This window comes from Myotis nattereri, assembly GCF_964212035.1.
Source record: "Myotis nattereri genome assembly, chromosome: X".
NCBI classification, from domain to species: Eukaryota; Metazoa; Chordata; class Mammalia; order Chiroptera; family Vespertilionidae; genus Myotis; species Myotis nattereri.
The window spans coordinates 138,110,248-138,136,284 of record NC_138078.1 but is presented as its reverse complement, the minus strand read 5'-3'; the positions used below and the strand labels follow the sequence as shown (position 1 = coordinate 138,136,284).

Sequence of the window (26,037 nt, the reverse complement as noted above, 5' to 3'; positions counted from 1 at the left end):
TCACCATACTGTTGTCTGTATCTATGAGTTTTTTTTCTTTTATTTTAAATTGTCAACCACGGATATTTTTCCATTGATTTTTAGAAAGAGTAGAAGGGAAGGAGGATGGGGAGAGGGAGAGAGAGAGACATAGATGTGAGAAAGATACATCAATTGGCTGTCTCCTGAACTCATCCTGATCAGGGCTCGGGATTGAAACTACAACCGAGATACATGCCCTTGACTGGGAATTGAACCCATAACCCTTTGGTCTGAGGGCTGACACTCTAACCACTGAGAAACTGGCCATGGCATGAGTTTTTTCTTTCTTAATCCCTTCACCTTTTCACCTAGCCTCCTCACCCCCCGCCTTCCCTCTGACAGCTGTTAGTCTGTTCTCTGTATCTATACATCTGCTTCTTGTTATATTCTTTCTGTTATTGGAGTATTGTGGGTGGAATATCACCCACAAAGAAATGTGAATGAGAAAACCACATTAATAAATTTTTAGTGTGATAATGCTCAAAGAAGGACATTTTGTTTTTACAATTATAATAATCTTATTGGAGATGAAAAATAAGCAATTAAAGAATACAGTGAGCTCCCATTTAAAAAGAGCACATATGAGGGTGGGAGGTGAGGTTTGTTCCCAACATGGTGGGCACAGTTTGCTGAAAAGGGACTAGGAGTACCAAAATTGAGAAGATGAGGGGCATGGAAGATGTCAAGGATAGAACAAGGGGCAAGTTTCCAGCCCTGCTTAGCACTTGGTGACCTCAGAGCTTTGCAGCCACAGCCACTTAGAAGGAGACAGGACTCTGGGTGGGCAGGCTGGCAGGACAGCCAGGGCTCTGGGAAACAGTGTGAAAGGTCCACACACCTCTTCATTTGTTGCTGATTGTGGGCCATGTTACTGAGTGTGAGGAGGTTAGTTTATTAAATTCAAAGTCAAAGTGACCCAGAGAACAGGAACGAGTATGCTCTATTTCCATGAAAGCTCCATGCCTCATGCCTTGCATCATCAATGACCAGATTTCAATTTACAGAGAAGCAGCAGATGCTTCGGCAACCATGGTGAGCCTCTAGGTTTTCTGATGGAGAAGCTCTCTCCTGTGGCCACAGGGTGAGAGGGATTGGAAAGAGAAGGAAGAAAATCAACTTTAAAGAAGAGAAATGGAGCTGACTGCCTATGGAGGTGGCCTGGAGGCTGGAGCCAAAGCCTGGCAGATGGGGGCAGTAAGAGCCTTCCACAGCCTGGGACTTGGAAAACCTTATCTAAATCAATAGGCCCTTTGCCATCTCAGTCTTGGGATGGCCCAACCTGAAACCCTTTCAAAGTGGGCCAGGTGACTCTGGGACAAATTAAACCTGCTGGGGGCAGAGCTCCCCAATTTCAGAAACTACAACAAAATAGGATCACAACTCCTCTTGTCTCGGCCTCAGGGACAACCTCTGGCAGCAGCTTTGAATACCTTCTTCTTGATAGGCAGACCAGATTACTGCAGGTGGCAAGAACTCCCATGAAAATATTACTCTGTGTGTGTGTGTGTGTGTGTGTGTGTGTGTGTGTGTGTGTGTGGACTGCCTTGGTTTCTTCAGTCATCCCTACCTCAGGAGAAGTTAGAGGACAAGCAATGGTGCCTTGAAGCCCACTTTTCTTCCTACCATTTGAAAGGCAAATTAAAACGGTGATGCAGGATGTGGTGCAGTGCAGAGCAGGGAGAGCTTGCATTGTGGTGGTATCCAGTATGTGGAGCTGGGGGGCTCCTGCTGCACACTTATAAAAAGCAAAACTTAATTGTAATGGTAGGTTCCTTTAAACACATTTATTTAGTACTGAAAATTGAGACAATTGGTATGGAGCAGAAAAATATTTACCTTATTGCAATCATGTTTGACACAAACAGTACATGTAGAAACACCAGTGTCTATTACCACATCTGTTTGCTCCAACAATCTTTTGATTCATACTCTTACTACTGGGTCTCATCTTAGCATTGACTTTAGAATCTGAAGACACACAATTTGGTGCAATGTGCCAAAAGAATGACCAATGACTCTAATAAGCATAATTCTTTGGCATAATTCTGTCATTCTTCCTTCTTTTCAATTCCAAGAAAGCATCTTTGCAAGGCACCTTGGATATTCACACCTGTGTTCAATTGCATCCCCTTCCTATGTGCAAATCTTTGAGGCCTTAGAGTTTCTGTTTTGTGGAGTAATGCCAAGTCCCATTTCTCATGCTTTTGTGGTTGAATCTTTTCTGTTTTGTCCTGCAATTGGAAGAACTCTTCCAGTAGGTAGTAGAAAGCTTGACGGTCAAGTTACTGAGGCCCTTAACTGGCATTTATGCAGAGGGCAGGTGAGAGGATGCTTTCTTTCCTCATTCTAAGGTTTGAGGAACACTTAGTAAAATGATAATATTCAAATTCAAGTCTCAGTTAACTCTGATAACAGAAATGCTGAGTGAGTATTAGGTGCTGAGTGAGGGCTCTCTCTTTTTAGTCTTTTAACATCCAAAGTAACCACTGCTGCTCTAATGGCCTCTTGTGTTGCATCTCTTCTTCAATGTCCTGCTCTTGAAGTAGCCATTCTGGTGTGTGTGTGTGGAGGGGGAGGGCGGGGGCGGGGGCGGGTGTAGTTGGAACGGGGACTGAGGGTCAAGTTATGGAAGCCCTCTATCAGCATTTCTGAGAAGGAATGATGACAAGATGCTGTGTCTTCCTGAGAATTTTCTTTTGAAGGCATCTGGGAAGATTCAGGATCCCAGACTGGGTTGAACTTCTGTGATGGCTTCATGGAAATCCAGTTATAGCTTGAAGCTCCGCTTGGATCAGGATTAAGAAGGTGATACTCAGGGCTCTCAAATTGGTACAAGTGGGCCTGGAAAGGATTCTAGCTGAGTTTGGGCAGTAGAAACCAGACTTCTAACAAGTGGGAATTCCCATGTGTTTTTTAACAGCTGCACAGTCCTCCATTGAGTAGCTTTAACCACTCCCAATTGGGAACACTTGGGTTGTGTCCAACTTTTGGTTAGGTCAAACAATACTGTAATCAACAATTTTGTGCACAGGTATCTAAACACCCCTGCAAGTTCCTATCATGTCAAAAGCCAAGCCAGTTATTCTCAATCTTGGAACTTTAAATACAGATTCTTGGACCCTACCCTGACACCTCTAAATGATATTCTTTGAGGTTAGAATCCAGGCAGGTTTATTTTTCAATGAACAGCCAAAGTTGAAAGTCTCATGAGAATTACCAAACTGCCCCTACAACAGTTGTATGTGTTACCCTTCAGCCAGCAGTGAAGAAGAGAAAGGACCTATGCCCATGCTCCAGCTACAGCACCTATTATCAGTTTTTACATTTGGGACCAATCTGATAGAGACAGTATGCCAGAGCGTGATTGGTGTTATTGATGTTTCTTTCATTATGAGGGTGGCTTAGCATCCCCTCCGTGTTCACTGGCAATTTTCATTTCTTTTATTATTAACTGACTATTCATGTCCTTTGCTTATTTCCTCCTCATTGGGTAGTTCATATTTTTCTTAGTGCTTTGAAGGAGCTCTATTTTTTATTTTTCATAGAGTGCCTACACAAGAATAAATGTTTATCAAGGTAAGTAATTTAAATAAGATAATGGAAATGGAAAGTTTTGAAAAGAACAATTTAAAAAATATTGAGACTACAGAGACAACTCAGTTGAGCAAAACAGGTGAACAATGGTTTGAATGATCACTTTTCACAAAATGTTGTCAGAATAGGTGAGATAAGACCAATCTGTTTGGTTGTCTCACATACTGAGTGGCTGTTGCATTCCCTGTGGTTTTATGCTAAGCTATACTGGCTCCTGGAAAAGAGGCTGTAGTAAAATTGAACACCATTCTCCTTCCTCCTCCAAAATATAAACTTGATCTCTGTAAGCTTTTTTCCTGCCCCAGATTGTGAGATTTGTACTTTAATAGCATCTCTGTAATTTTTAAAATATTTCCACCAATATTTTATTATGACAATTTTCAAATAATCAGAAAGGTGAAGAAATGTACATTGGATCCATATTGACCCACCTCCTGGATTCTACCAATAACATGTTACTCTACTTTATCACAATTCTATCTCTCTAATACATCCCTTAATCATCTTTTTTATGTGTGTCAGAGTAAGTTGCAGACATGATTACTAGTACACTTCACCCCAAACTCCAGAAGATCATTAACTAGAGTTCAATATTTAAGATTTTTATATTTTAGGTAAAATTAACTTGCAATGAAATGTCCAGATCTTAAGTGAACCATACTCTGAGTTTTGGCAATGCATACACCTGTGTAAGCCATAAGAGATTTTACCCTCACCCCAGAAGGTTCCCTTATACCTCTTTTCAGTCCACCCCCATACCTACCCATTATTCTGATTTTTTTCACCCTGAATTACTTATGTCTATAAATGGGATCATGTGTATGTTTTTGTATCTGGCTTCTTTCTTTTCAGCATAATGCACGTGAAATGTATGCATGTTATAGTATGTATTAGTAATCCATTTTCATTGCTGAGAACTATCATTGTATACTAATGAGTAGTATTGCATTGTACGAACATATCAGAGTTGGCTTATCCATTCTCCTATTGATAGACATCCAGGCTGTTCACAGGTTTTGGTTACTGTGAATAAAATTGTACTTGTCTTTTTTTTTGTACTTGTCTTTTTGTGGACAATTTACTTTTATCTGTATTAAGCATATCAGCCATTGTCTGTCATGTGTTCAAAAATTTTTGGGGTAAATTTGTCATTTATCTTTTTACTTTCATGGTGTGTTTTTCTGTATGCAAGTTTTTAAATTTTATGTGGGCAATTTCATCAATCTTTTCCTTGTGGCTTCTGGGTTTCATGTCATAATTGGAGAAACCTGATCTATCCTGATATTCTAAAAATATCCAACTTTGTTTTTTTTCTAATGCCTTTCTATTTTAATCTTCTAATCACCTGAATTTATCTTGATGTTAGGAGTTAGGTAGAGGATCCAAGTTTATTATTAAAATGGCAAGTCAGTTTTTCCACCACCATGTATTGAGTCTCCCTCGCTGATTTGAAATGTCTCCTTTCTCATTGTTTCAATTCCCACGCTTGCTTCTATTTCCTTTCCACCAACTTGTCTGTTTTTTTTTCCTGTGTGAGTACCATATTGTTTTAAATACAGTAGCTTCATGATACACTTTAATATCTGGTAATGCTAAAAACCCTTTCTTGATTTTTCTTTTTTAGAAATTTCCTGGCTACTTTTGTTTCGTTGTCCCACCAGATGAATCACCTTGAATCATTTTTTCATGTTCCAGAAAATAATCCTACTGGGTATTTTTATTGTGATCATAGAGATTTTGCAGATTAATTTGGAGGAGATACCCCACCTTTCCAGGATGCTAAAGGGATGAGAGAAAAACAAATATTCAGATGACTCTCAGGTTCTGGACTTGGAGACCAAGTAGATTTGGGGACTTAAAAGTGGGGCATTCGGGTACGATGCCTGCCTGACACTCAGGAGGACACTCAGGCTTGGAGAATGCTGAGGAATTCACTTTGGACCTCCTCAACTGGAGATGCCCTTTGGGAAATCTGTAGAGAGAATCCCTGTATGTAGAGGCCTTCCTTATTCATTCTGGAGTCCATCCTCCACACAGCAACCATAGTGACCCTTTTTCCTTGTGGAAAGATAGCTTGCAGGGCCCTGCATGCTCTGGCCCTGCCCACTCCTGCACTCTCTCCTCTCCCTCTCCTTCTCTTGCACACTGGACCCATCCACCTGCCTCTTTTCCATTCTCCCTAGCATTTGTACTTGCTGTTCCCTCTACCTAGAATATGCTTGACCACACACTAGAGAAGGCAACAGTATATGTTTCTTCAGAACCCCATTTCCACTTCCAGATCCCCTGACTTCTTAGGCTGAAGATCAAGTGAGAGATGGTACTTTATTCAGAGTCTTTGGCCCTGAGCCTGCTCTAATGGAAGGAGTCCCTGGGGTCTCACTTACATCCCTGGGAACTTCTGGCATTTTTCCTGCTATTGGACTCAAATTTGGAGCAGGGGTAATGGGATTGAGTGTGAAGAGAGCACCTCCCCGTAATGATCGTGGTTCTTTCTTTACTCCCCTCCCCATTGAATAGGCCTTTAGGCACCTCCCTGCAAACTCCTGAGGAGCCACTGGCAGCTGAGTGCCTTCTTCCTCTCAACCCTCTTAGGGAAGGGCTTTCAAAGGCTGGGAGGCCTATGAGGGATTCCAGTCAAGACTGCTGTCTGAAGCAGGATAAGGGTGAGTCCTTCTCATGGACAGGGGCCTTCAGCAGTCTTCATGCTTTTTCACTCTTTTTTCAAGGGTTCTAGAGGGCTTCAGCTCTGTGTACAACCTAGTCCAGCAGCATTGCCCTGGGGACTGAAATTTAGGGTTCTGTCCAGCTGTACTGTGCTCTGTTTGACCAGGCTGAGATGCTAAGATGCTGAGATATAGGCACGTGGACCCATTTGTATGCCCAGGGGAAGAAACTGAAAGATAGGGAGAAGGTAAAGAAGGCTTAGTAAAGTGAGAGAAAATGGAAGGAGCAGAAGAGAAATGCTCTCAGAGCAGGAGAGAGAGCCAGGTTTCAGGCCAGAGTGGAAGTAGGGTCCCAGGGGACTGTGGGTTCCACGAACCAAGGTCAGCACTTTTCGGGAAGGAGAGAGAGTCCAGTGCTGCTGAAGGGGCAAGTGTACTGAAGATTGAAAACTTTCTGTGGGATTTATGGCCAGGAGGAATTTTGTAGTTTGACCAGCATGCTTAAGGAAGAGAGGGGACTGGAGCCAGATCACTCTAGGTTGAGGGATGAGTGGGACAGGAGGGTGGTACGGAGCTAGAGCTGTACCCGGGTGGGCTGTGGTGTTGAGTGGCTTTTTAACATGGTCCAGTTGAAAGTTCCAGGGAGGAATCCAGCAGAGAGAGGCTGTCAGTACAATGGAAGAAAGGTGGGAGTTATCTCCTGGAAGGAGTAACTTGGGACAACCATAGTGGAAATGGAAATGGGAAAGGACTGCTAAGGAATGGTGAGGCTAGGCTAAAGCCAGTGGCAAAAAGTGCTCAGCGAGCTGTCTACACTGCTGTCCACACTAGCTCAACCTTGAGGTGACATCATGGTTGTGGTGGGAAGTGAACCCTCTTGGGTATGGAAGCTGGAACCAACCTAGTGGGCCAAGCTCAGCTTTTATTTTGGGGCTCTGAGGACCAGCAGAGCTGAGTGGGGACAATGGTGACCACGAATCCCTCTGGCAGGCTGAGGAAACCCCACTTGGAGAGCTGGGCTGGGGAATCTACAGATCATGGCTTCAGTACCCCAAATGACTGGCTGTAAGCAACAGTCACTGGGTAGTTGGATCTAACACAGAGCCAAGGAAGGGCACCTGGCCCAACGCCTGCTTCTCCCGAGCTCACTGGAGAGAGGGGACAGGAGAGGTGGGCCCAAGTACCTCAGTGTGGGGAAGCCAGGGCCTGCCTATTACCTGGCACCACTGAGGTACTTGAGGCACAGTGCAGATGGCTCTTGGGAACATCAAGAGGCAGGGGGAACAGAAGTAGAGACCATGACAGGGAGTGGTGACAGAAGCTGAGGGGCAGTCATAGGACACTTCCATTACCCAGACTTACAAAGAACGCTCTGCAGGAAGCAGGAGGGGCCTGTGTTAAGTGGTGTGCTGAAAGTCAGGGCTTTGGAGCAATGACTGTTTCCATGATCCCTCTGGCCCACGGGCTGGGGAGGCCTGCTTCCACCCCTGTTGATCTTTGCCCTCAGTCAGTCATTGAGTGGTGGGTGCAGGCATCTTCCTAGAGCATTTTAGGCTCTGCTGGACAGAACAGGCCTGTCTCAGCCCATGGGCCTCGCCAAGCATGCCATTATGTTGGAACATTTTGTACCTTGAGGATGAGGTATAAAAATCCTCCCAGCCAATTAGGGGAATAAATGGGATGTACTCCTTTGTTACTCCATCTGATCTCAACTGGTGCTTCAGCTGTGTTTTTATAGCACATGGGGAAGTAGTGTCCCAACTAGCTTCTTTGCTACCTTTGGGGAGACGTGAGACATCTTACAACCCATCACCAGCACCTCAGCTCGTGACCACTCCTGGCAGAGGTCCCAGCCATCTTATTAGGGTCCCTGGAAATGAGGCCCAACCATAAGCCAAATTCAGATGAAGCTCTGTGAAAGCCACTTCCTTCCTATTAAGGGGTAGCCCTAGTGTAGGGTGACAGGAGTCCCTGTTGTTTTTGTGTAGTTTAAATAGGAAGCAACCAGCAGCCAACCAACTTGCTGCAAATGTTGGGGGATGTGAGGGGTAGGGCTAAAGGGGACTGGGTGGATCTTGGCAAGTTTTAGACGGTCAGGCAAATTGGAGCAGACTGCCCTTCGGCTGTGGTCCTGGACATGAAGATAAGCCATGGGGAATCCCTGGCATTCCTGAGGCATCCACACCCCAGACTGCTGAGCTCTTTCCGCTTCAGCATTCAGGATGATCAAGACTTTGGGGAATGGGAGATGGGACATCCTTCCTTACCCCCCCCCTCACACACACACAGGGTGCTCAGCTTCCCAGTGGCTTCATCAGGGCCTTGTTGGTTGTCTTTGTGAAGTAAAAGAACTTCACTCTCCCACACAGCAGATATGTCACCTGCTTCAAGGTACAGCCTCCATCTCTAGCCGCTCTATATGGGTGTCTCTTACATGGGAGGAATTGACATTTTATTAAGGTCTGTCACCCTGTCGGCTGAAAGAGGATTATGGTGCAGAGTTTAGATTCTCAGTGCAACTCTCCCCTGACCCCCAAGTGGAGAGTTACCTTAGTGGCTTCCCGTACTGTTTTCTCCTCTATAAAACAAGGGCCTGAGACCCCAAATGACAAGCTTCTATGCTATGATGTGAAACAATTGCTGCTTGCCTACATAACTTTTCACTCCTCGCCCCTCCCTGCAGCATCGTTTCCAATTTGCAGGACACAAGTAGGCTCTGAAAGAACCAAAAGCACTGGCTGGTTTCACTGACATGGGTTTGCAGGTACTGAATGCTCCCTTAAAAAAAATGAAAACGAAGGCACTTTTCTCCTGGCTGTTTATTATAGAAGAAAGGAAAAAAACAAACAGGTTTTGGCTTGAAAGAGATGACAATTTTCAAACGAAGAGGCGAAATACAAGGTGGCAATTAAAATGTGATTACATAGAGTCTGAACACTGAGAAAAGTTTACAGGACAGTGGGCGTTGGTTTTCTGTAACAGACACTGAAATATACATGACTATAATTGCAGATAGAAACCATCAATGACAAACCAAAAATCAAGTATTAATGTTTACAGACTCCCCACCTCCCCAACCACAAAGCCTTACATCAAAACAAGTACTGAAAGGCTTTAAACCAGGAACCCCTCACCTTCACCCTACAAGGGTGTCTCTGGAGAGGTGCAAAGCTGAGGTTCTCTTGACTGAATGATAAAGAGAGGACACTATAGATCCTCAAGGTTGACAGCTCAGAGAGTGTTCAACTCACATTCTCTCTCTTTACCTTTCCCAAATCTACATAACACTCTCAGCCTCCTTGCAAACTTCCTCTGTAGGGCACTTACTATAAAAGCAGCTTCTGCTGTAATGTGCTTATCAGGAAAGAGCTAGCAGAGACTGGCAGGTTTGCAAAAAAGAGATCAAGAATTACATCAGGAGATGACATTTTCTGTGAAAATGGCAATAAATGGCCAAGTGGTTTTCTATGTGGCATTTGTTAGCTTGTACAACACCTCTTGGTCACATCCACATCATCTGTTGCATCAAAACCATAAGCGACTCAGACACCTGGCTTATTAGAGATCATTGGAGCGAACAACACAGTCTGCATATTTGCAACAATGTATAATAAACACAAACAATGCATAATCAACACAATTGTACTGAAACAAAAGCCGTCACTTTATTTACAAAGTCACAAAAGGAAGTATAAATACTTCTGTCATTAATGTTTAGGAAAACCATTTACAAAATTTTCAAATATGTACAGGTATTTTGAAAAATCACCAGCTTTCCATTTTGTTATAGGTAGAGAGATGTATGGGCATGGGTTGATGCCACTCAGATTGTAATGAGGAAACACTTGTGTGGCTGTCTGGGGCCAGTTGTGAATTTGCTATGGATTCACACCACTCCCTAAAGTGATGTCAACTTTGGGGATGCCATCCTGGCTATTCTGGGTGACTTGGCCAGCATTTTGGGCTGCGGCATTTTGGGCAGCAGCATGCTGCTCTTCCAAAATGTCATCGATCAGCCTCAGGTTACACACCCAGTCTTCATCTGGGCTCGTGCTGGGGCCTTTCAAGAGAGCTTCAATGAAATCCACCTCATTGCAGTCAGGTGGTGAAATCAGATCATTTAATGGGGGTTGGGGCTGGGGCAAAAAGTCATAGGGTGGCAGCTCAGTAAGGGGACCCATTCTATTGAATGGACCTGGAGACTGGCTAGCAGTGATGGTGGAGGCAGCAGCGGCAGCAGCAGCAGCAGCCACATAGCTTGGTGGTGGCTCGATGGCCTGTATGGGACTCATGGGACCAAAGCTGTCTATGCCCTGCTGGAGGGACTTGGTGTTCAGCACAGGCACAGGACACCGCTGTGGGCTCTGTCTGAGGCTGAGGCTGGGGTTGGCCAGGGAAGCATTGACCTTCTGGCCAGGCCTGTCTCCTGGGGTCCCCTGATTGGGAGGCACAACTGCCTGCTGCGATGGACAGGCTGGGGCTATCGGGGAGAATCTCACAGGTGTCTTTGCGAAGATAGAGTTGCTATTAAATTGCTGCTGGGCGCTATTATCTACTTGGCTGGGGAGTGGTTCCCTTGAGACCACTGGATTTGCAGTTGCTGCTGCCACCCATGTGGCATTGTTGAACAAGGTGGACATTCTTGGCACACTTGGCTGTCTGAGCTGGTGGGGACTCAGAGGCTGGCTGCCCAGGGGACTGGGACAGAACCTGGGCAGGAGCACTCCTGAGGGGGAGGCCTTGGGCATCTGTGTATATTGGCAGACAGAGCCAAGGCTGCCCAGGGGGTTCTGGCCTGAGCATGAGGATATGGAAAACAGGGGGCTGGAGTTAAAAATTCCTTGCTTTTTGCCTGGGGTTGGTAAGATCATGCCTCCATGGCTCTGGTGCCGGCTGGGTGGGATCATTCCTGGACTCAGGTTGTTCTGAAGGAGCACAGCTCTGGGTAGCATCATGTGCTGGCTGGAAGGGGGGCTTGCCTTGGTCCGGCTACACTTGGAGGTGACTTGTTCTTGGACGGCTACAGAAAGAGAGAAAGGGGGTCAATTCCAAAGGCATCCTCAATTTTGCTGCAGTTGCTGGTGGGGAATACCAGCCTAGCACTGATTTCTCACCTTCCACCTTTGGCTCCTACTGAGCATCCTCTGTCCTCAACTCTTCTCCCCTTTGTTCCTCCACCCTCAGTCTGTACTGCAGTTCTTCTAGGGAGCCCTCTTAGATTCCTGGGTCTGTGTTCACACACCCCTTCCCACACCCAACAAGTACAGATAATGTTGGATGAAAAATGCCAGCTTATCTGTCTGTCTTTTTAAGTAGATTATAAGCTCTATGAGGTCAGGGTCTTGGTCTGCTTTCATACTCAGTACTCTGTACTCAGGCCTGGCCTTATCCATCCCTTGACAGATGAAATGGCCTTCCTGGAACTTGTTTTCCCTGTCCCTACAGCTGAAGTGTGCTTGACCTTGGCAGGTGCAATATTCAGCTGGTGTTTAGGCCCAAAGAACAGGGTTTTCTGCATGAGAATGGAGGAGCAGTGGCATGATGGTGGCATTGGCTAAAATGAAGATGCTGACCACTTGTTGGAGGGCAAACAGCCTTCACTGAGCCCCAGGTGAGAGTGCCCTTGGTCTTGCACAATGTCACTATCGGCTGGTAAGGATTGCTTACATGTCTCCCTGACTAGTCTGGAAGCTCTGAGAAGTAAGGACAATGCCTGTTTTTTCCCCCTTTCAAACAGCTGTATCTCTGACCAATAAAAGTTGATTGCATTAACAGCTGCCATGATAAGGTGGGGACCCTGCTGTCTGTGGAGGCTCTAGCAGCCCCCCACCACAGACTCTTTGAGGCACAACTTCAACCTCTTTTCCATTGCCCACACCTGGGAGATGGTCCAGGATTCTATTAGAATAGAAGGTCACTGGGGTGGGAGCAAGAAGGGCAGGGTCAGAACCCTGGGGTTGTGGCAGCCTCAGTTGATTCTGATAAAACCCTAGGGGGTATGCCCTTCTCCCATTGAGAATAACTGCTTTAAGGCACCTGACTTAGTTTAATCAAACTCGTGAATTACACAGTGATGGCAGAGTCATTAAGACCTGACCTTTAATTGGGATCCTACTCAAGTTCCAGTGTGATAGGTCCAACCTGAACTGACTCCCAGACCTCCCCTTTTTCCCAAAATGCTTTCAGAAACACCTACAGTAACTGCTTACTCTGGGGTGAATTCTCATCCCACACTACACCCCCTAGCCCAGCCGTGGGCAAACTATGGCCTGCAGGCCGGATCCGGCCCATTTGAAATGGATAAAACTATTGAAAAAAAAGACCGTACCCTTTTATGTAATGATGTTTACTTTGAATTTATATTAGTTCACACAAACACTCCATCCATGCTTTTGTTCTGGCCCTCCGGTCCAGTTTAAGAACCCATTGTGGCCCTCGAGTCAAAAAGTTTGCCCACCCCTGCCCTAGCCTGTCCCTTTGGGACGATTGATCTTAACTGCTTACCTTGAAATTGATTCATCTGTTGGGCGATATACGCACTCTGCTGTTCAGGGGTCATTGCCATAAGACCTGATCTCTGTTTCTCTTGCTAAACAGAAGATGAAAAGACGTGTTAGAATAAGCCTATCAAGAAATATTTGCCTTGGGATCACTGTGTGGGGACCCAGGACTTGGCTTTGGTGTAGCAGAAAGCATGAGTGAACACACCAACACACACTTGCATGCATGCCCCACCCTCCCAAGCAAAATTCCACAGGTATAAATAAAGGTAGGATTCTGCAACCTGGGTTAAAAAGCTAACTGCGACAGCATAGGATGGGGCAGGAGACACAGAGCTTAATAGCAAGAGCACGTAGAAAAAGATTTAGGCATTTTGGAGGTCCTTCTGCTCAGGATGGGTCAGCAATGAGATGCAGTCACCAAAAGAGCAAATGTAACATTAAGTCGCATTAATAGAAGCAGAGTATGTAGAAGGAGGGAGGTGACAGTCATACACTACTCTGTCTTGGCCAGACCATGTCTATAGAGCTGACAAGAGTCTGGGCATGCCAGTATCAGGGAGACCCATACAAACTGGCTGGATTCAGAGGACAGTAAGTGATTGGGGTAGGGCTCAAACTCCAAATCGCACAGACTAGAAATGGTTGAGCAAACCAGGGATGCCGAGGCTGGGGCAGAGCCGACTCTGGGCTATGTGGTGGTGGGTACCCAGATTCTGCTGGGTTGTCATGGGGAAAAGGCAGAGGATTGTTCTGGGTGGTCCAGGCAGGAAGAGCAGGATGATCACATGGTCAGAAGATGCACTGTCTGACACCCAGAGTAGTCACTCACTGTCAACTTCCCTTCTTTCTCCTGACTGGCTGCAGCATGGATAATTGGGATGAGTTTCCTGTCTCCATTTCCAAGGGGAGGAGCCAAGCCTGAGGGCTGTAGTCCCAACACAGAGTGTGGGAGCAGCTCAAGGGACAGTCCAGAGAGAACCAGATGAGAGCACGTGGAAGGCATGACTTGCCCCTTGCACAGAGACTCTCAACCATTTGGAGCCAGCTTGTGACTGCGATCCAGTTCTGACTCCCAGTCCAGTGCTTATCCACTGCCATCTCTTCCCCCTTTTCAAGAAGCCTGCTCACAAGTGTGCCAATAACCAAGGCAGCTCCACCAGGGAGCACACCCCTGAGTCCACTTTCTGAGCTGCATCCTCTTGGATGCCAGAAAACTTGACCCTACAACATGGGATGGCTTGCTTTTCTGCACTTAGAGAGCTGACTTTGGGGCGTGGGATGGGGGCAGGCAGAGAACCAGCACTTGGGAAAGTGCCTGGCTCCCAGGCCTGGCGGCAGTTCCTGGCCTCAGTTCCTGCCAAGGCAGTGAGGACAAACACATGGCACCGGGCAGACTACACTAGAAGCGATTTCACCATCCTGGCCTTAGACTGCTTCCTGTCTGCGCTCTTGCCTCCCCTCCCCTGTGGCTGCTGGGATGTGGGTGGTGGGGTTTCTGTTTCTCAGCCGAACCATGGAGCTGTCCTCTTACTGCTAAAGTATGGAGGTGGCATAACTGCCTTACTGTGTGCTTACTGTACTGAACACTTTGCACCCATTATTTCACATTGTGTTGCAACAATCCTTTAAAGTAGGCATGTTATTATCCCAGAGATACTGATTTGGATACTGAGGAGTACAGGGACCATATGACCTCCTAAGGCCATGCCATCAGGAAGGGAGTGGGGGGCTAGGATCTGCTTGAGATGCTCAGGATAGGCAGGCATTTCTGAGGCAGCCCTTTTACTTGTGTTCTTCCCTTTTACCCTTACACCAGCCTTAGGAGATAAGGGCAGAAGATCTATGGACAGCAGCTTACTCACATGACATCTAAGGCTCAGACAGAAAGCTTACATGACTTGCCCAAAGCAACATGGCTAGGCAGTGCTATGTCTGTTAACTGTAGACCCTGGGTTGCTCTGCCTGTCCAACTCCGCTGCTTCTGGGGACTGGCTTCTGTGGCTGGCTAGGTCTACACTGACCCTAACCTCTTCTCCACTGGCTGCCCCATAGGTTTCATCAAATAACATAGTTGTACAGGGGTGGGGGTTGGGAGCAGGTGGAGGCTACAGAGTGTAACCAAAGAAGAAGCAGGGGAAGGGCAGAAGAGCTCAAAAGGAAAGAGGCAGAGAAGAAAGATACCACAAAGGTATGGGAGACCAAAGTCAGAGAGTGGAGGAACTGGGTAGTGTCTGCCAGATAAAAGAGATTGCTTCTAAATAGTCCAAGGTTGCAGGGAGAGGGAGGGGTGTTGTCTAGTGTTCATCCAAGGAAGCACAAAACCCACAGCATCCAGAGTTGACAGGAAAACCTGGCTAGTGGCATGGTTACACATATTCCCAAGTCCAAAGGGTACACTTGACATCCAGCCTGTGGGTCAGGCCCTCTAGGGCCCTGGGGCACTGCTGTCAAGTGGGTCTCTTCATACTACTGGGGCTGCCCAGGGCACTCCCAGTCCTGTGCTCTGGGCCTGGGCCTGTTGTCCCTGGCCCAGCAGCCAGAGCACTCTCCAGGCCTCCCTAGGAGGCTGCTTCCTTTGTTTTGCAGATGGAGGCCCCCATCCTTTGTTCTAAATCAATGTGCTCCAAAGATAAGCCCCAAGAAAATAGTTGTTGCCTTTTGACACTGACAATCAGAATCTTTGGAAAATGGAGAAAACAGGAAATGACAAATGTTTTCAGTGACCAGGAGGAAGGGGTGGCTGAAAATTGCTGCAACCTGTGGATTTTCATAAGCATGCTTATTGGAGGAGGTCATCAAATGACTCATTTTTCAAAGGCTGTGATTGTCATGGTACTGGATCCTATTGTACCAGGTGACACTGATAGGGCAGTGTTGGTGGGTCCTTTTCAAGCCTAGGTGTGCTTCCCCATGCTGGTCACAGGGATGAGACTGGGCTGGTGCCAGCAGGAAGTCTTCCAGAGAACTAGGGCCCTGGATCTTCTGTCACAGCTCCTCCCAGTCCTGCTGGGCCAAGGGGCCACATTTCCACCAAAATGGTGACCTGGAAAGTCGTAGAGCTGCTTTTTTGGAAGCTTCTTTCTGATGCTCAGGAAGCTGGAAAGCCCTGGTCCATGTATGGGCACTTTAGTAGGGCTAGTGCTTTATCTGTGTGCTAGACAGGAGAGATTTCAAAAGACTGGCCCAAACCCTACTGCTACTCCCTGGCGTAGTTGAGTCCAACACGGCTCCAGCTCTCCTCCCCCCACCCCTCTACCCCCAGCTCCATGCTCCCACAGACCAGGACAGGTACTGTGTTAACTTTGCTTTTCAGTCATCACAGGTGAATGGCTCCTGAAAGTTCCATGGAATCGCCATGGATGCTTCTTAACATCACTGCCAGGGATGTTCTCAGTACTGACTCAACCACTTAATCCAGCAAAGGGGGATGGGGGATGGGATGGGGTAGCTGATAAACAGGACACCCACACAGATGCCTAAAAAATGTTCCTGTATTTCAGCTGGAATTAGACTGGTTACTGGCCTAGTGATTTCCAGGAGCATTCTGACTGGGAAGGAGATTACAATGGGATATCTTCTGGGGGACCTCAGAGAACAGATCCAAAGCCTTATTGTGTAAAGCACATTGATGCAGGAAAGAAGAGAGGGAGGAGGCAAGGGAAAATGAGGGTAGGGAGGGAAGAAAAGGAAGAAAGAGGGAGAGAGGAAGATAATAAGGATAAGCAGAAGGAAGAGGAGAGGAAAGAGGAAGACAAAGGAGATATTTTTTTCTACCACTAGGAATCCCCAGCCTCCGTTCCCAGCAAATGTAGCTCATGAGCATTCCCATGCTGAGCTACCTTGCCCTGCAGCAGAAGACACTCAACTATGTGTTATAAGTTCAAAGGTTAATGAGCTCTTGTGTCTGGGTTTGTTTATTTATTACTCCACTAGGAAAACACCTTTTGCAGTTTTTTAAAATCGGATTTGGAGACACCTCGCTCTACTGAATTTTCCTTTAAAATGACAGGACGACAGTATTCTGCATGGAGATTATGAAATCAAGACCTAAGCTCTGGGGGCTCCCATACTCAGATGGATGGGGACACCTCAGACTTGCTATGGCCCATGGATGAAGGTGATGTGGACACTTGCATCAGAAGCCCTGCTTGAAGGGGTGTGGAGGCTTTTAGGCAAAAATTCTCCGTAGATATTCCCCAGAAACTACTGAGACTTTCTATAGTGAATGGCAGGTGAAGTTCTTTTCCTACTAGTCCCTTTTAACTCTCAGAGACTGTGACTCATTTTTCTCCAGAATGTCTCTAGAGGAGGCCACACCATTGGGAGTGATGTGTGTGTGCCATCAGGCCGCTTCTCCCTGTGAACCTGAGGCCTAGATCTTGTGTGTGTGTGTGTGTGTGGGGGGGGGGGGGTCTTGCTGAGCACCTGCCCTTTTGTGTTGCCTTTGATCAACGACCTTCCCTGCCCAAATGCAGCCTGCAAGGTGTGGGACTCATTGATTCTAGTCCCCCGGAATGAACCTTCCCAAATATCTAATGGGAAGAGAGGGTTTCATTGGAATCCCAGCATGTCTGTCTGTCAGTCAGATGGTTTACTTTAGGCCAGGCTCTTTCCCAGGCATGGGGACAGCCCTGTGCTTCTCTACTTTTATGGAGTTTACACTGGAGGGGAGGCTATAAGTCAACCAAAGGTTATTTCAGATGGTTATATATCCTCTAAAGAAAATATGATGTGTGAAGGGATCAGGAGTGGGTGCGGGTGTTGGGGTGGGGGGGTCATACCAGAAATATCAGGTCAGGGCTTGGGGCCCTGAAGGTAAATCAGAACCTGCCACAAAGTTCTCTAAGCTAGACAAGATTGGGGTCAGCACTGGGGGTCTTTCTTTGCTCCTCTGGGCTCCTGGCACAGGAGCCAGGGACCTTTTCCATGGTTATGGTGCTGCCTTTGGGTTTGAACCAGTCTGAAGCTGTCATCGGGGCCTTGATAAAATCAATGGCATCAAAAGCAAATGGCAGAGCTGTAGGTCAGCTTTTTTACTCTACATTTTCTGTCTTTCCACTTGACCTCCAACAGCATGAACTCTATTCTAATGCCTCTCTGGTCTCCTTGGTTGTTTCAGGACTGCCTAGTCCTGCAAGGGCTTGGTCTAAATGCTGGACTATCCCAGGGCAGAGGACACAAATGTCTTTTGCAGCTTGCTTTTCTTCTTCTTCTGTGGTGCTTGCCTCCTCTGTATCACACTGAGTCTGGCTTTCCTGAGTCACAGGCTGAGCTGGCAAGCTACTATCCCTCAAAGCACCCCCAGGTGGGCCCAACTACCAAAGCTTCATAAAGAAGATTAGGGTGCCAAACATCTGTCCCACCCTTCACTGCTCGATAGAAGGCATTGACTTGCATAGATATAAATGGGGGTGAGGATAAGAATTCATGAGGCAAGCTAGCTGGGATCCTCTTGTTTTTGACTTCCAAGTACAGAAAAGGGCAGTGGATGATGAGTGGATGATGTCCCCATCCGTTTTTGCCAATTCTGTTTCCCTGGCAGCTTTGTGCTGGACAAGATTTCTCAGATTTCAGCTGAAGAGCACTGTGACTCCAAGAGTGCACAGAAAAAAGGGGGAAAAAAGAGTAAGAAAAAAAATCAATACCCCTTGAACGAAAAGCACTGCTTGTTCTTCCCAGCCAGGGCAGGCAGATAAAGAGAACAAGGCTGTATGCAACAAAGCAGAATTTCCATTAAAGGCCAGAATCCCAGAGGCCCTTTCAGCCTGATGACCATCTTCTGATCGCTATCACTAAGCAATGCTCATTTCTCCAGTATTCTCTGAAGTTAAGGAAGACATCCTGTGCACATTGATATTTCATGCACCAGAACAACAACTCCACGATCCAAATGAAATACCCTGCCAAGGCCCATTCTGGCTGGTGTCCTCCATCTTGCTTTCATGACCACTAATGTGACTCTTTAGCGCAAGTCAAGCCATTCCTTCTAGACTCTGCAGGATGATCCAAACTCATAGCCATGTTGGACAGGCATGGCTTGGATTCCTTCTGCCTGCCCTTCCCAGGCTGCCAGTACTCCAGTGGGGATATCCAACTTCTCACTTTTAGGGTGTGCAAATCCTTGGTGGGGTTGAGGAGCACCTCTGGGTGCAGAGTCCACAGCAGTTCACTGTCAGAAGAGGCAGTTTCTGAGCATCAACTAGGTATGGAGTAGGCGGGCACTGAGGCCATTCAAGGTGCAGAAATGCAGCCCCTGCCCCCCTCGGGCTCACAGTCTGGCTGCAGGAACAGACAGGCAGGGAAGGAACTGGGATGCTGGAAGGTGAACAGCAGGGAGGGAGTAACTGTACCAGGGGCAAGCCCCACTTATTTCCCTGGAGGTGATGCTGAGGCATCTGGAGCACTCGGCTTGCTTGGGTGTTCTCTCTGCCAAAGACTGGCCGGGACACAGTAGAGAAAGCGTTAGAAATCCCTCCTAGGTGTACAGAGCTTTATGGGCTGTCACCTCCTGTGTTCCTCCCAACAACCCTGTGAGGCAGGCGGGCAGGCTGAGCAGGGAACTGCGCCCCAGTTGACAGATGAGGAAAGCGAGGCTCAGGGGAAGTGACTTACCTACAGCGTCGCAGCTAGGCAGTAGTGGAGCAGGCACCTGCCTCCAGGCCTTCGGATCCCAGCCGCCCCAGGGCGCTGCCTCTGAGGTGCTGTACGAGGTGACTCGGGCCAGCTCATGAGCAAAGGAGCTGCTGGGCAGGAAGGACTCACTCCCCAGGGCCTGGCAGGATGGGGGCTGATGCCCGAGGCTGACCTGGGGGGGCCTGGCTTCCCCAAGCTTGCAGGCTTTTTCTACATGATTCTACAACAACCGATTGAACAATTCATCAGCTGCTTGGCCACAAAATGGTTCTGACCGATCTTGTCACTTCCCTGACCGGCTAGCGGGGTCATTTGGGTGTTGTTATACACACCAACTGGTCTGGGGCGACAAAACCAAACAGCTTTGCAGTTTTAATGGCCTTGGATCACAGACTCCTTTGAGAATCAGTAAAAGCTATAGTTTCTTTCCACAGAAAAAGTACTTACAGTGGTGTCTCCCCATTCCAACCCACCAACATTTTACATATAATTTCAAGGGTTTTCCGGGCCACTTAATATCCATCCGTGGATCTCAGTTAAGGATCCTCTGCCTTGACCAGTCACTGTCATGTTGGAAATGGGAGTAAAGCTAGGTCAGTTAAGCTGGTTTATTGGCAATGACCTTCACCAATCCCGATCCCTCCTTACCCACCCTGGCCCCAACAACAGAGAACACAGTTCTAAATTGGTTTGTAGGTATGTGTGTAGACATGTTGAGGAATCTGCAAAACCAAATGGTGAGTGCAAAACCAAACAGTCAAGTGGAAATCTCAGAACAGTCCTCACTGCACTTCACCTTTCCAGGGCCCCAAAGTTTCGGGACTTGTGTATTGGTGGGACCTTCTCTTTCCGTTATGTTTTAGAAGAAAGGAATTTAATCAGAATTGAACATATGACCTAATTCTTATAGCTAAAGGCAATTAAAAACATGCTTGATATCCATGTCAGAGAAAGCTTCAAGACTCGAATGAGCTACTGATATAGCCCTGACATCCTGATGAACAAACCAAGCACTTGGCAACAGTGGTGTCCAAAAAAACCCAAGAGGAAGCCTGCATTGATGAGTTCTTTCTATGTGAGACAGCCTCTTCACACTTATGCTTTTAACACCCAAGCTGGAACTGATCATCTGCGTCTCTACCAAATATCCCAGTAGAAAGGGCAATATTTATCCCCCAAATCAAAGCTAAACAGTTGGAATCAATCTGATTCACTGCAATAAGCATTAAGCATCATCTAGTGTGCTCAAGTCTCTACAGTGATAACAGACCAGTAGATAGTTGGATGCATTATTTGATCAACAATAAAAATTGCCACCATAAAATTTACTGAGCATTTGCTATGAAACCAAATGCTTTCAGTATTCAGACTCACTCAATCTTACATGAGGCAGGAACTATTGTTATCTTTATTTTACAGATGAGGACAATGAGGCCCAGAGAAGTTAACTGAGTTACACAAAGTCACACAGCTAGTTAGTAGCAGAGTAGGATGCAAACCCAGGTTTACCTAGTTCCAAAGCCCACATGAAGTTTGCCATGGTGTGTGTGTGTGTGTGTGTGTGTGTGTGTGTGTGTGTGTGTTTAATCATTAACTTGCCATATGAAAACAAGTTTTGAGATGTAAACTGTTAAAATATGCCATTGAGAAAATTATAGGCAATGTTTTACAGGGAGGGGGGGCACCAAAATGTTTTATTAAAAAACACATAACTGCTTAAAGATGGGACTAGAAAGACAATCCCAGTAGAAAGGGAAATATTTGTCCCCCAAACAATACAAAACCAAAAAGCAACAAGCATTATTCTTAGCAATTAAACTCAATGCACTTGGGAAAGAAAACTTCTTTGCATTTGATGGTGTACCAACTGTGCCTTTTCCCATGGGGTGGGGTTCAGTACAGAGCTGAGCTCACTGGCCATCTCCAGCTCCACTGCATCAAGCTCCCATTTGTCCTTGTATCATGGTCATCTGGGACATAAGCAGAAACATTGCTTTCTACAATTAACAACTCTAGGTCTGCTTACCTAGCTCCCTGAACATCTTAAACACGATTTTATAGCCATCTTGACATTTTTACAATCCTAAAATGCAAATATCACTAGAGTTTTGATTATTTGCCCATTCCCTGATGACACATTTTAAAAGCAATGAATGGGGCTTATTTGTAAACTTTTGATCAGGAATCCCTGGTAGCTCCATGTGACTTGTAGGATATTAGCGATGGATCAAGGAACAGGACTCTCCCATCAGCATTAACATATGCGTGTAGTGCCTCGGTAGTTCACTAGGTAGAAATAACTGCAGATAGCACATGGGAATTACCAGCAGCAAAACATGCCCCCACAATGTGGGCAACTCCATTCAGCAGCCACTGGGAATGGGCCTGGAGCCACTCATTCAGGTAGAGCAGAATGGGAAGAGGCCATTCAAAGACCAGTCCAATCCCAGTTAAAAAGAAACATGAAATAAAATAGATAAGATTCTATCTTGACTCTGACTGACTAAGAGCATTATAGCTAATGCTCGTGCATATTCTCCATTTAACTTAATTTGGGAAAAAACCTGCTTATCAAGCTCCCTTTAAATGCGAGGCCCAAGTTTCAAAGAAAGGGCTAGTAGGGACATTTCTACTCCTAGAGATTTTCAAATATAAGATACACCCATCTTTCTCCTTGAAAATCTAAAATAAAAACAAAAACAAAAGAGAACAAGTCCATTGGTAATTGGTGGCCAGGATTTATAGCTCTTGGACTGACTGGTTCCATATGATTCCAAATTTCATAGAATTCAGATCATGGGATGGGTAGTGTTTGACAGTGGTGACCAATTTAAAAAACCTCACACCCACTCAGCACCCTGGACCCTAGGTTTCCCATGATTACTAAAGAGCTTGAAGAACCTAAGTTGGTCCACAGCATCTCCCTCCTAAAAGTCCTCCAATGGCTTGCAGCTCTCTAGACACAAGCACATCCTGTTAAGCTCTGCCCCTTGACTTCTCGCCCTTTTGGCAGCCAGGTTTCATGTTCCATAGTGTCATGTTCTCTATTCTCCAGTCATACCAATTTCTTTGGAGCTTTCCAGATAGGCTGCCATGTGTGTTCAGCCCTCTGTGGTTATGCGTCTTGATTCACCCGACCTGGAATGCCCTTTCTCCAAGTTTCCACTCTGAGAATTTTGCATGTCCTTCAAGATCCAGCTCCTCTACTCTGGGAATTCTGCTCTTTTTGGTCTAGCTCCTGTGGCTGAACACCTCCAGCTGACTGAACACCCTTGCTGGGTCGTCTTAATCATCTTGAAATCTCTCTGATGCCCAGACAATACCTGGCACAGACGATGGGCTTAGCAAATACTGGTGTGGGGAAAAGTAGGTTTACAGTTGTGAGTACTCAAAACACAGAGTTTATTCTTGTATTATTATTTATTAGCTATTGTATTATTTGTATTACAACTGTAAACCTACTTTTGTCTACTCCTGTACTTGGAAAATTCAATCAACTTTACTGTTATGAGTTTAGCATGATGTCCCAGGAACTTGGAATATGATAATCTGGTGAACACTGCATTGGCCTCTTTTTGGGTTGGACGTTAATGATAAACTGAGCCTTGATCCTCATTTAAGCACGTCTACTCATCCCTTTTCAATGTGGTGTTAATAAAACCCAACGATAGAACAGAGAATGAAAATAACATCAGCTAAATATTTTTGAGCACTCACTGTGTGTTGGGTACTGAACTTTGTGCACATATGCATTTGAGACTGTCTCTAGTTTATAAGACAAGGAAGTGGAGGTAGGCTTACCCAGGACATGCAGTGGCAAGGTGGGGTACAGACCTAGATCTCATTTATAGAGTGACTAAAACCCAAGCAACTCCTGGATTTGGAAGTGCAAAGGCTCCTTCTCTGCACATGGAGAGGAATGGTGAGGTGTCTTCCTTCAATCACACAGGAGTAGCTCCAACTTGTTGGCTATTCTATGGCATCATCATAGTCAAATGGGCTCTGGTGCAAGAAGCTAAGATTTTGACTAACCCCAATAGATAGTCAGCTACTTTGCAAGAAGTGGATAAAAACTGCTCATATTTTATAAATTATTGACTAGCTTAGATAGTGGCCCAATATTCTCCACCATGGAGATTCAGAAGGAGGTAGATGTGCATTGGCAAGGCTATAGTAATAAACTATGATTCCACTGGCTTCTGGGAGCTTGTAGATTTCTAGACTTAGTCATCCAATAGTTCAGACAATGAATCCTGTACTGCTCTCTTTCCTTTCTCTGGTCTTTACTAAATGTGTAATAGAGGTGAGCAGAGAAAACCCAAGAGAGGAAACTGGAGACTTGGCGTGTATGCCAGAGACTATCAGAACTTAAGGTTCTTCAAGGCTGGTCTGACTTCAGAATCCAGTCCCAGCCTTTCAAGTCACTAGTGAGATAAACATGTTAGGTTATTAAAATGTTATCAAGATAGCCCAAAAAGGTCAAGACAGAGCTGTGGAAGAAGCTGGATCTTTGCGCAAGTTGGTAAATGTCCCTACCTGTCAAACAGAGGTAATAGGAGACAATTTTGTAAATCTGAAGTAATGCCTTGGGAAAGCAGAAAAATTTAATGTGAATCAGACTTCTTGGCCTCTTGCTTACCATTACCCTACTTGGGCAAGTGAAAATGGGATTTCAATATATGACAACCATGTGTCTATTAACAACAACACGAGGAAGCTATACAACTCAAGTCTGAGATTTTGTAAGGAACAGAATCCCAGAAATGCTATAAGCAATACTGTCCAACAGAACTTTCTGAGATGATGTTGAATCATCCTACCAGAAAGAACAGAATGTTCTATACCTGCATTGTCCAATATGGTAGTCACTGCCCATATGTGGCAGTTGAGCACTTGAAATGTGGCTATTGCAAATGAAGAACCAAATTCTTACTTTTATTTACTTTAAATGTAAATATCTACATGTGATGGGAGGAGGAGTGAGGGGCTGGGTAAAAAAGGTGAAGGGAGTAAGCAGTACAATTTATAGTTATAAAAGTCACAGGGATATAAAATATAGACTATGGAATATAGTCAATAATATTGTAATAATTACAGGTAGATCATTATCAGGTGGATACTTGACTTATGGGGGAGATCACTCTGTAAAGTAAATAAATGTTAATCACTATGTTATGCACCTGAAACTAATATAAAATAATATTAAATGTCCACTGTAACTGAAAAAATGTTGTTATATTCTGAAAGTTAAATAAATAAATACATGTGTCTGCTGGCTACATTATTGGAGAGCACAACTCTTTGGGATAATGGCAGGCTCTGAAAAAAAGAAGGCCTGGGTTTGAACCCTGGATTTGCCATTTATTAGCTATGTAATTCTGGGGAAGTTACTTAAACTTTCTATGCCTTAATTTCCTCATCTGTAAAAGGGAGGTAATGGTTGTATCTTATTCATAGAGTGGATATAAGCATTAATTGAATTAACACATATGCAGTGCCTGCATGTTGTATGCTCTCTCAGAAGACCAGTTGGTTGTAGTCTTAATTAATAATACCTCTGCCATATATTGTGCACTTTTACAATGCTCCAGGCACTATCTTATAAATTTTATATGGGTTAACTTGAATTGGACATGTTGCTCTAGGCATGGTCTGGCCAACACAGTTCATCGGGGCTATCACCTCTTTTATCTTTTGGAAAAATAGACTAATAAAAATTATAAATGATCATTTTGATAAAATTAGAAACCTTTATTGAGAAGTACTTAATGCAAGGCACTAAGCTCAGTCCTTTCTTAGGGTCGTTTCAATCAATTAATTCTCAAAACAATCCTATGGGGTAGGTATTTTTATGATCCCATTGTAAAGATAAGGAAACTGAAGCACAAAGAGGTTAAGCAATTTGCCCAAGTCACTCATTAGTAAGTGCCAAAACTTGAACTAAAATCCATATATTGCCCTGTGTTTTGCTTGCTCAAATTGCCCAACAGAAACCTTTGTTATTATTATAAGCAGATCAGCTGCAAGATGATTCTGGAGGGCTGCTGGGGTTCCACAGTTGTGCAATGGCTTCTGGGCTGGCTACGGTGTGACCTGGTTTTCTTTTGTTTTTACAACTATATCCTAAAATGAGAAGAACTCTAAATTGGGAGAGTTCTGTTATGATACATGTGTTACCCGAGGTGGGAGGGAGATAAGGTAGCATCAATCCTACCCATTTCCTGGATTTCTTCTATAGATTTGCATTTTGTTAGTTTCTTTGGAGAAAGGTATTCTCTATGTAAGAACTGGAAGAGTTTGAGTTTTTCTGGATTTTCCTCTATAAATGTACATAATTTAACCTTAATATATCAAAGTTTAAATGTCTAAGGCTGACTACAATTGATGGGGTTCCAAATCAAGTTCACTTAGTCAATCAAGTTCTCAGACTTGGAATTTAATTACAGGGTTAAATTGAACTGGTAAATTGCTATTTTGCCTAGAGAAAAAAATAACCCAAGAATACAAAAAGGTAAAATCAATAATGTATAAATCAATTAAGGAGTGAAGGAATAAATATATTTTTCTGCACCTTTAATTTCAATGAATAAGCAAGTATCTTGTTAACTCCTTGGGGTAGA

At 45.2% G+C, this 26,037-nt stretch overlaps 1 protein-coding gene across 4 annotated transcripts in view; it reads right to left on the bottom strand.

The window, feature by feature from the left end:
- Positions 1-9,082: 9,082 nt before the first annotated feature.
- MAMLD1 (mastermind like domain containing 1) overlaps positions 9,083-26,037 on the bottom strand; it is a gene marked incomplete at both ends in the record, with an annotated part of 57,284 nt that continues 40,329 nt past the window's right edge. For 3 of the 4 annotated variants that reach the window (XM_081114995.1, XM_081114996.1, XM_081114997.1), the window contains 2 exons: positions 12,830-12,870; positions 19,397-19,637. In XM_081114995.1, the coding sequence (XP_080971121.1) occupies positions 12,830-12,870; positions 19,397-19,637 (282 nt within the window). Of the gene's footprint in view, positions 11,302-12,785; positions 12,871-19,396; positions 19,638-26,037 lie in introns of those variants that run through there. The other variant, XM_081114994.1, reaches the window with a different exon arrangement.